At 23.7% G+C, this 11,793-nt stretch overlaps 2 protein-coding genes across 2 annotated transcripts; one reads left to right on the plus strand and one right to left on the minus strand.

Annotated features, from left to right (window-relative positions):
• Positions 1-5,423: 5,423 nt before the first annotated feature.
• OCT59_007424 (uncharacterized protein) lies at positions 5,424-5,642 on the plus strand (the record flags this gene model as incomplete). Its single annotated transcript, XM_066148593.1, has 1 exon — positions 5,424-5,642. The coding sequence occupies one exon, from the start codon at positions 5,424-5,426 to the stop codon at positions 5,640-5,642; it is 219 nt and encodes a 72-aa protein (XP_065998691.1).
• Positions 5,643-10,518: 4,876 nt separating this feature from the next.
• OCT59_007425 (uncharacterized protein) lies at positions 10,519-11,650 on the minus strand. Its single transcript, XM_025323524.2, has 2 exons — positions 11,156-11,650; positions 10,519-11,089 (listed from the first exon to the last, which is right to left on the minus strand). Exons 1-2 carry the CDS (start codon positions 11,462-11,464, stop codon positions 10,562-10,564), a joined length of 837 nt encoding a protein of 278 aa, XP_025176756.1. The 5' UTR covers positions 11,465-11,650; the 3' UTR covers positions 10,519-10,561.
• Between the last annotated feature and the right edge of the window lie 143 nt (positions 11,651-11,793).

The raw sequence follows: 11,793 nt of genomic DNA on the forward strand, positions 1-11,793 counted from the left end.
ATAAAAAAAATGAAAGAAACAAAGGATAGTATAAAGAAATAAAAAAAGAAATGGGAATGGAAGATAACAAAGGATAATGTAAATGAACGAAAAAGATAAAGTGGGAATAGAAAAAAATGAAATTAACGAAGGGCAGTGTAAAGGAACGAAAAAGATGAAATGTGAATAAAATAAAAATGAATGAAAGGTAGTGTACACTGGTAAAAAAATGTCTATCCCTACACACACACTACATATATCTTACATATATCGAAGACTTCAAAATGTAGAAAATCATACACAAATAATACACATATCATACACATATCGGGTACTTATATATATAGTATACTATCAGGTGTGATATATGTATGATATATATATTAGTACCCGATATGTGTATGATATGTGTATTATTTGTGTATAATTTTCTACATTTTGAGTACCCAATATGTGTAAGATATGTGTAGGATAAATCATTTTTTTACCAGTGGTAAATAAATGAAAAAAAAATGGGAATGAAAAAAAAGAAAGGAATGAAAAAAACAAAGTGGAAACAAAAAAAAAGTAGGAATGAAAAAAAATGAAAAGACCAAAAAAGAAATAAAAATAATGGAAAAAATGAAGAAAGGGAAGAACAAAAAGAGCAAAAGAAATGAAGAGACGAAAAAAAAGCAAAAAATGGAGAAGGGGCGAAAATGAGATAAACAGGGGACCAAGTAACAACCAAACCCATAAAATAAAACAAGAAATAAAGTTAGTAGGGAATAGAGATTATATGTAATAAATAAACGAAAACAAAAAAATAAAAACATACCTTAGTAGTTGCAGAGAAAAACTAAAAGGCTTAAAAAGAACGTACAAAATGTAAGAAACGAAATACAAGAACGAAATAAAAAATAAGAAAAAATGGCTATGTAGTGCTGGACATACAGTCAACCCTTGTTATAACGAACCCTAGGTTGCCAGACAGGACCGAAAACCTATAATGGAGGTCACTAGCATCAAGACACTAGTAAAATCCATTGAATTTTTTATATATACAATTTTTAATGAAGCCAAAATGTGTGGATTAAACTTATCTGTTTAAGTTTAGAGTTAAATGCATGATTTATACATTCAATTTAGATTTTTATATATTCTGTGTAATACAAAAAGGTGGTTCGCATAATTAGTAAATTTTTTAAAAAGTGGTTCGCGTTATTATAAAATTTTTTTCGGAAAATTTAATGATCTCAGTTAATATTGATATTAAAAGAATAATTTATGATTCATTTTATTTTTCAGACATTTCTGTATGATTTGTTAGATTTTTAGTTTAATTACTTAAGAAAACTTTTTATTAATTTGGGCAAAACCATCATTTTACTATTGTCCAGTGACCTTTATTATAAGTTTTCCCGGTCCTTTCCAGACCTCAACTTCGCTATAGGGCTATAGTGGAGATTTTAAGAGATTTGATTGGTTAATTCGTTATAGTAAGGGGAAATTTATTATAGTTATCTGAAAAATTCACTATATCAAGGGTTCGCTATATCAAGGTTTAACTGTACTTAATTGCAAAACTGAAAGAGCCAAAAAACCTAAAAAAAATGAAATAAAGTTAGTAGGAAACAAAATGCAAGAAGCAAAAATGAAAAAAAAAGAAAACGTACCATAGTGCTATGCAAAGGAGTGAAAGGACCTAAAGAAAAAAAGATTATCTGAGTACGTTTAAAAAAAAAAATAAACAAACATAAGCCGAAAATGATCAGCACATTAATTAGCCAATAAAATTTAATAGGGTGCACGTGTACAAATTTAATAATGAGGTGATATCACCGGGTAAATTATCTGTTATATAAAATTATCGGGTTAAATCGCACAGGTGAAAATGAGGTTAAATCACCCTAGGAGAAAATAATTAAAATTCACCCCGGAGGTAAATTATTATAATTAGTCAAAACTCGATATACCGATATTTGATATACTGATACATTATTAAAAACTTGATATACCGATAAAATTTTACATTCTCACTATATGTGAGGACATATAAATATCGGTATAATTTGATATAATGATATTTTTTAAATTTTTTCTTATGAGTCCCGACATATCATTATATAAAGGTTTGACTGTATTCTTTATTTAATATTTTTATAAAATACAATTAATTTAATATTTGTTTATTTTCAAAACTGCCCTTAAATTAAAAAGAGTAAAAAATAGAGATAGGATAAAAATGAAAAGAAATAGAAAAGCAATGAAAGGAAAATATCATAAGTAGAAACAAGTGTTAGGAATTAATATACGAAAGTGAAGTACCAGAAATGAAAAAAAATAAAATAACAAAAGGAAATGTTAGGAATAAAAAATGATAAATGGGAAACGTCAGAAATGAAAATAACAAAAGAGAAGTATCGAGAGGATCCCGGAAAATACTTATATAGGTAAGATCAAAAATATTTTTTATTAGTAGCTCTAACTAGGTTTTACTATGATCACTAAGCATTATTGATATCTAACCTTAAAAATTATATAAAAATAAGCAAATCAATCTTCTAATCTAATTAAATTTTTATTATAACACATATAATTTATAAAATATATTTATTAATTAATATATTTTATTAAATCCAATTTTAAATATGTTGTGAAGCTAAACTAAACATAATATACAAGTAAATTAACAATATTCAATTAATAAAGTTAATAAATAGTAAAGAAAAATTTGAAATTAATACTATTACAAAAAATGTAAATTTCTCCATAAGTATTATACTTACATCCATGAAAATTAATAATGTAGGTAGTTTCGACCTTGCTGAACAACTTTCAATTGCTCTGAAGTTATAAACGAAAAAGTGAAAAATTTAAAAGTTATTACTGTTAAAAAAAATATGCTTTTCTATATAAATATCATATTTAGCCTTATGAAAATTCAAATACAAGTAGATTTAACTTGCCGAACAACCTTACTTAAACATAAAAGATAATTTGATATAACCAAAGTGATGAGTAGTGAAATTATATTTTAAAGTAAAACATATTTATAGTAATTTTATTTAACAAAATAAACATGTATAATATAGTAATTTTATATTAAAAATAATACACTGAGTTTAATAAAAATTAAAAAGATACTATTAACAGATAATTAATAAAACATTGAAAAAAAAATGAAATTTCATCAAAAAAAAATTTTTGTTTATGTATTTATATAAAATTGTGAAATGTAGTACAAAATTAACACTCACCGTTAGTGAAAATAAAATAAAAATTAATTATAAATTCAATATATAATATTTTAAAAAGTTCTATAAATATGAAAAATAAGCAACTAAAAACTCTTAGTATTTTAAAATAATACCAAAACTATACAATTTAATTATCTTACATAGTATAAAATTTTCTTAAAATTAAGCATTATAAAATTCTTACATCATAAAACTTTTCTATGTTGGCTAAGCACCTTGGTATCTTACATATATAAGCATTTTCTGGGGCCCTAGTATCAGAAATGAAAAAAAATGAAAGGGAAGTATCAGAAACAGAAACAAAGAAAGAAAAGCATTAGAATGAAAAGAAATGAAAAGGAGATGTCAAGAACAAAATAAGATACATCAGGAATGAAAAAAAATGAAAGAAAGGTGTTAAGAATAAGAAATAACAAAAGGGAGATATCAGAAACAAAAAACAAATAGACATAGAAGTATCAGAAATGGAAAACAATAAAAGAGAAGTATCAGAAATAGAAAAAAATTAAAGGAAGCGTAAGAGGACAAAAAACAAAAGAAAAAAAGCGTTAAGAGCAAAAAAAATAAAAAAAAGGTGTCGTGAGGACAAAAAAAGAAATATAAGAAAGATGTTAGAAAGTAACAGTAACAAAAAAAAAATTAGAAATAAAAAAAGAAAACCGCCACCTATAAAAAAAAAGAAATGATTAATAAATTTCAAAATCAAAAGAAGTAACAGAAAACAATAAAATAATAAGAAAAATGACATACTTCAGTTTCTTAGTAGCTAAAATATTTCAGCAAGAAGCAATTATATTGAAATTGTCTAAAAAACAGTTAGCAAAAGTAAAAAGCAATAAATAAATAAATAAATAAAACAGTAAAATAGTAAAAACACAATAAAAATTACCTTGAACTGTGTGCTAGACTTTTTTAAGAAAGTCATTTTAAGTCTTAAAAAAAAAGATTTCAAAAAATAAGAGAACAAAAGAAAAAAAATAGTACATAAAAAGTGGATGAAAAAAAGAGTATCTGTGATAAACAAACAGATTAAATATATACATGACAAAATCACGTAAAAAAAGAACTGTACTGTACAGAAAAAAAAATCGTATAATGATTATTTGTACAGTACAGTTTAGCTGATTGTACAGTACAGTTTATATATATACCCTAATTTAGGCACTTTAGTCAAAGAAAATATCTAAAATCTTCTTAAGTAAAGTTGTTCAGCAGGTTCGAATTTACTTACATATAAATTTTTATCATGATTGAATAGATATTTATGGATTTATTTATGTTTTTCATAATGCCACCAATATGTGGAATTTTTATTTTTAAAATTTACTGTAAAATTTATTAAAAAAAAGGATCATTTTAACGCTCACCAAAGGTGAAATTCACCATATCATGTGATATTTATTATTATATTAAAATTTAGTAAAATTCATCACATCAAATTTTTTTTGTGTTTGAATAAACATGTAAAAAAAAGTTTTTTCTATTAACCATTTAAGCATAAATTTTTAAAGGTTTATTGACAAAAAGTTTCTTTTTAAATTAACATAACTTCAATTAAACTATTACACCTATCCACTAACCATTTAATCCAGATTTTTCATTAATTTAAAACCTATAGTAATGCATAATATATAATTCTTTATAATAATGAAAAATGAAATGAAAGTGAAATAGGTTGATGAAAACAGAAATGGGATAATGTAAAACAAAATAAAACAATACAAAGTGAATTGAGATAATGAAAAATAAAGTGGAATGTTGCAAAATGAAATGGAGTGATGAAAAATGATATGGAGTAATATGGAGTGATGAAAACTGATATGATACATTATAAAGCGATATGGAATGATGAAAATGATATGAAGTGATATGGAGTGATGAAAAATGATATGGAGTAATATGGAGTAATGAAAATAATATGGAGCGATATGGAGTGATGAAAACTGATATGAAATAATATGAAGCAATATGGCAGGATGAAAAACAATATGAAGCAATATAGAGTGATGAAAATGATATGGAGCGATATGAAGTGATAAAAAATGATATGGAGCAATATGGAGTGATGAAAAATGATATGAAGTAATATGGAGTTAAAAAGCGATATGGAGCAATATGGAGTGATAAAAACTGATATAAAGCGATATGGAGTGATGAAAACTAATATGAAGCAATATGAAATGATGAAAACTGATATAAAACGATATGAAGCGATATGGAGTGATGAAAAATGATATGAAGCGATATAGAGTGATAAAAAATGATATAGAGCAATATGGAGTGATAAAAAATAATATGGAGCAATATGGAGTGATGAAAAGCGATATGGAGCAATATGGAGTGATAAAAACTGATATGAAGCGATATGAAGTGATGAAAAGCGATATAGAGCAATATAGAATGATGAAAACTGATATGAAATGATATGAAGCAATATAGAGTGATGAAAAATGATATAGGAGCAAAAGGGACAATGATAAATGAAAAGGATAATTAAAAACAAAGTGGAAGCAAAGGGAATGGTAGAAAAATAAAAATACTAGCAATAAAAGTGAGTCTTACCTTAACTTCTTGAAGTTATTTGAAATTGTTGTTTTCTGAAAAACAAGTTAACAAGTTAGCATAAGAGAAAAAGAATATTAAACAAGCGAAGTAATAAGAAAATAAAAAAATTCTACCTTAGAAGTTTCAGGTAAAAAGCTAGTCATTTTGAAAATAATACTACAAGAAAAGCAAAAAACAAAATATGTATTACGCGTTTGTATAATATGAAATCGCCTGTGAATTTCACGTAGGGTAAATTTAAAATTTTAATAATTTTAATGCATTGCAGATCAAGGTGAAATTCACTGATGGTGAATGTAAAATTAATCCTAAAAAAAATATTTTTAAAAAATTTTCTAAGTAAAAATGAAATAACTTTTATTGATTAATATAAAAATTATAGTGTAAAATTATAAAAAAACAGAAAAACACTTATTTTTCCCTTTCCACCCACCTGTTGCTCTCATTTTTAATATATATTTTTTAAATATTACACAGACGTGTATATGATTTATATTTTTAATGTTACATAGACACGTATTTGTTTTATCAACATTCTTACGATCGTAATCTAAAAATAGTCACTGTATTATATATACAATTAACTTAATCTTTGTATTACAGCAATATCCAAAATAAAGGAAACACTTGAAAATTTTGTTGCCGAGAATCTGTCAGGTTGTCGGCTTGCCAGCTTGCCGGTAAATTGAAAAAATAAATAAACACATGACAAGTTTATTATGTAACATAAACATTTGATTTCGCTAATTTCGCATAACTATACTAACATGTCATATATTTGTTATTTTTTCAATTTACTGGCAGCTGGCAACATGACAGATTTTTGGCAACAAAATTTTCAAGTGTTTTCTTTATTTTGAATATTGCTGTAAAAATAGTAAATTTCTTTTACACAAACATGTTTATAACTTTGTTTACATATTTAATTAGATTTTTTTAATGTAAAAAATGTAAAATATATATTATATTATATATATTAAAAAAATCTATCTTGCTACACAAATATACAGTCAAACCTTGATATAGCGAACCCTTGATATAGTGAATTTTTCAGACAACTATAATAAATTTCCCCTTGCTATAACGAATTAACCAATCAAATCTCTTAAAATCTTTACTATAGCCCTATAGCGAAGTTGAGGTCTGTAACCTAGGGTTCGTTATAACAAGGGTTGACTGTATATCTGACTATTAATAATTTAAATATTCTGTTATGCATAACTATATCTAACTATTTTAAAATTATATTATCAAATAAGCAATAATAAATCTCACATAGGAAAAAATTTTTATATATTGGCTAAGCAAACTCAAAACCTATATTTATATATATACCTACCTGCCGAAAGTATCTAAATACCTCTAAAAAATGACTATAATTAAATCACATTATTTTGACATTCAGTGATCAGAATTTAACGATTTATGATTCATTGGATTTATCTAATTAAGATGCATCTAACCGCAGTATTTTCAAGTCTGTAAATTCAATAGAACAGAAGTTATTACTGAATGTCTAAAAATAGTAAAATGCAAATAACTATTGATCCATTAATTCTAGAGACATGAAAATAATAGATACTATGTACCTTAATAAGACAAATCTAATGAATTATATTTCATCTTTCTAAGTTTAATAGAGAAGAAAACATTTTGAAATTTGTATATGTCAAATTTTTAAAAGTGAATAATGAATTATTTGCATTTTACTATTGAGAATAACATCTGATCCATCAAATTTAGAGACATAAAAGCACTGCAATTAGATGCATCTTGATAATATGAATTCATTGAATCATAAATAATTAAATTCTGGTCACTGGTTATTGAAATAATATGATTTAACTTTATGAAGTAATTTATTTTTTATCTTTAAAACTTTAGCAAATACAAATTTCACAGCATTTTCTTCCCTATTAAACATAGAATAATGAAATATGATTCATTAGATTTATCTTATTAAGGTACATTGTATCTATTATTTTTATGCCTCTAGAATTGATGAATCAAAAGTTATTTACATTTTACTATTTTTAGACATTCAGCAATAACTTCTGTTCTATTGAACTTACAGACTTGAAAATACTGCAGTTAGATGCGTCTCAATTAGACGAATCCAATGAATCATAAATCGTTAAATTCTGATCACTGGACATTAAAATAATGTGATTTAATGGTCATTTTTAAAAGTGTCCAAATACTTTTGGCAGATGAGTGTATTATTCGGGATTTTAACTAAGTGAATAGTTTTAAATAGTAAGGCTCAGCTGACTAAAAAAAAATAACAGCATGCTTTATTAAAACAAATTATATCAGTTATGATTAGATATGAACTAATAACTTCTAGTACATAATTCTTTCAAAACTGTAAGTTTTTGGCTTAAATAAATTTTCTTTAAGTTATAATATCCAAAAAGTAATTTATAAGCAAATACTATAAGTTAAAAAAACTAAGTTTTTTTTTCAGCTAGTAACTTCTACTGAAAAAATAATCAAAAAATTAGTAAGTGAGAAAATAGTTGATTTTTTTAAAAAAGGAATTTTTTATATATAAAAATTAAATTATTATATTTTTCTTAAAAATTGCCTTTTTTAATATAAAAAATACATCATTTTTTTATAAATTTATATATAATAAAGTTAAAATAATATATTATTTAAAATTCTAAAACTAAAAATTATATATAAAAATTCAAACATTGCATTTTTTTAAAAAACTATTTAAGTAATAATTTTTTAAGAATCTTATTAATTTACTCTTTAAGTAAAATCATCCAGATAATTTTACTCATATATAAATTTATTGAAATCAAATTATTTTACTCATAATAAATCATATATAAAATTTTTAATTTAATCTGCATATAAATAAATTTTTACAAACATACATTTATTGTAAATAGAAAAATTTATAATCACATTATATTATATATATAGTTTATATAATAACTTTTAATATTACTACTAAAATTAAAAATAATTAAAATTATAATGAACTAAAAATAAAATTAAATGAGATTAAATGAAATCAGAAATAAAATATATAAGATTAAAATGAATTAAAATCAAAGAGAAAATAAATAAATAATTAAAATCATAATAAAATCAAATTAAATATAAGTAAAATAAAATCATATAAAGAAATAAAAAAATTCTAATTAAAGAAAAAAAGTTTAAAAAGAAACCCAAGAAAGAAACTCAAAGAAAAAAATTCAAAAAAAAACAAAAAAAAATCTAAAGAAAAGATCTAAAGAAATCCAAAAAAAATCTAATTAAACTCAAGAAGAAATCCAAAAAAAAGATCTGAGAAAAAAATCTAAAAGAAATCTAATGAAACTCAAGAAGAAATTCAAAGAAAAAGTTTAAGGAAAAATTCAGCCAAAATAGAAGAAATCCAAATAAAAAATGAAACTGATTAGTTATTTAAAGAAATTAAACTTTTGAAATTATGAAAAATTTAAAATTTACTATTTACTACATTTACTAGAATACCGAAGTTAAAAAATCTACAAAAAGAAAATAAATAATTAAGGAACAATAGCAAATAAAAAAGTAATCAAATATTATAAAAAAAAAAGCTTATCTTCAAAAAACTAAGAAAAAAAAAAGATGTTAAAAAAGGTTATTTGTTATTTGATAGACAAATAACTGATAAATAAAAAATAATCAAATAATATCACTTATACTAAATAAATTTATTATCATTATAAAATAATCAAAATTAATAGGTGATATCATCTAAACAATTTCACCTTAAGTAAAAATTAGTTATAATCATTTTTTAAACTTAGAAAATCTTTTTCTTTTATAAAATTACGTATAAAATTATAATTTATAATTGTATACTAAAATACATTACTGGTATTTAATATTATAATATGTATTTTCACAAAAATTAAATTACTTAATACTTTCAAAAATGGTCAAAAATAGTATTATTTTTATTTTTTATGCTACAAATATTGCAAAATAAAAAAATTTGAAACCTTAGAAAAATATAAGTGAAATATAAATTGTAATATGAAATTAAATTTATAACTTTACATTGCCTAACTTTTTATTTTTAACTAATACTATTAATGTAATAATTATATTTTATGTTATAGTATTTAATGCTGTAATATGTTTTTTTGGATTTAATTACCTAGATTTTAACTAGCTATTTGATTAATAATTTTATATATTAAAAGTTTTAGATTAGTTGATATCATAATTGTTAAATATACCACAAACTACACAGTCACCATGTAGTCGATAACGCCCATTTGTGGTCATATCTTGTATTTCACTAGCAGTCTCGGTTTCTTTCTTACACTTTAGACAGTAAAATTGTGTCATCTTAAGATTTGAAGTCCAAAATCTTTCCTTTAATTTGTCGTAATATGTCACATTTAGAGAATTACTACAAGTACTACAGTCTATCCGGAGTACTTTAGTATATGAAATCAATTGTAAAATATCTAATAAAATAAATAAATAAAATTGCTAATCTTTTTTTATTTATCAGAATGAAAATTTTTCTTTAATAAAGCAATATATGTCCATTTCAATTTATAATATTGATTTCTATAATACATGTAATTATCACATAATTATATAATATTATAAAAGTATAAACTATTTTTATTGGCCAATTATCTTATATAAAAAAAATGAATTTGTAATTTGCCAATCCAGCCAGGATTTAAAAACCAAATTTATAACTTTACATTCTTAGGGTAAACAAATAAAAAAATGCATAATACTATGATGTGAAATATATTTATTAGAATATATAATTATCTAATTACATATATATTATTATTGACTTTCCAGAATTTAGACAAAAATTTTGGTTCCATGTTTTTTAAAAAATGGTCTCTCCACAAATAAATAAATTCTTCTAATTTTGGCCATTTCTTTTTTATACTATTATTTTCCAATCCGGTTAAATAGTGGCAATCTTTTAATAACTGATTGACAACATATTTTCCATGTTCTACAAATTCATCATTTCTTTCATAATCTGGTAACATAAGAGCTTTTTCTATAATATTATCCAATTTATCATTTGTTTTATCTGTGGCCTGTTGGTGCCAAGTAAGTAAAATATCTTTTAATTCTCGCATCCGATCTTCTGGTATTCCTATCCGATTTAATGCCGAAGCTGCTTTTTTTATTTTTATATTGTTATATAGTCTAATTCGACTTTGACCGTTTCCATTTAATGGCATATTAAAATTGATAGCAATTTTCTTTTTAAGTTCATTTGCTGCTTTTTCATATGATGCATGACATCTTACACACATCAGAAGAACATCGTAACTCTAAAGGAAACACACTTATTTAATATGATAACAATCTTTAAATTTTTTTTTTTTTTTAATACTAACCGCGTGAGATTTTAAAACTTCGGGCATATGTCTACGATACATGTCAGGAACCACATGATGCATAGTTAAATCTTCACTAGCACCGCAGCAAACACATAAATTTGATTTATCTTCCAGATGATACGCATCACCAACATGCCCCAATCCTTTAGATTGGAAATTTAGTTGAATACTATCATGAGCGATTTGATTTGCTAAGTTTCTTGACAAATACCAAGCAATCTTTTTGCTATTGCAGCGAAACATTAGCTTCCCTTCTGAAGAATAGACTTTCCAATTATCGTAAGCTTGTGCACGTTTTGATTGCATTTGTAATTTTTATTGTTCTTCGGGGAGAGAAGTCTGTAAATTTTTTTTGTGGCTTGTTATTTTATGGATGATGATCGTATTTTTGCATTTGGTACGTTCTTTCAAATTACTCTAATATAATAAGTTGTCCTAGACATGAATTTCGACTCAAAGGATTATGAATTTACGAAATGTTGAAATGATGAACAAATTACATACATAATTTACATAATTAGTATTTATTTAACGAAGTAATTTTTTTAACTTTTGTATACGGTGTTACTGGCAGCCAATCAAAATATTCTCAAGACTAAGCACATGATTTTGTTGTGATGAAATGCTTCACATGA

This window comes from Rhizophagus irregularis, chromosome 15 (assembly GCF_026210795.1).
Source record: "Rhizophagus irregularis chromosome 15, complete sequence".
NCBI lineage: Eukaryota > Fungi > Glomeromycota > Glomeromycetes > Glomerales > Glomeraceae > Rhizophagus > Rhizophagus irregularis.

Excerpts from the sequence above, each read along its gene's own strand:
- OCT59_007425 (XM_025323524.2), bottom strand. The coding sequence starts at position 11,464 with ATGCAATCAAAACGTGCACAAGCTTACGATAATTGGAAAGTCTATTCT. Across the intron at positions 11,090-11,155 it reads AAGTTTTAAAATCTCACGCG|AGTTACGATGTTCTTCTGAT; the intron begins GTTAGTATTAAA and ends TGTTTCCTTTAG.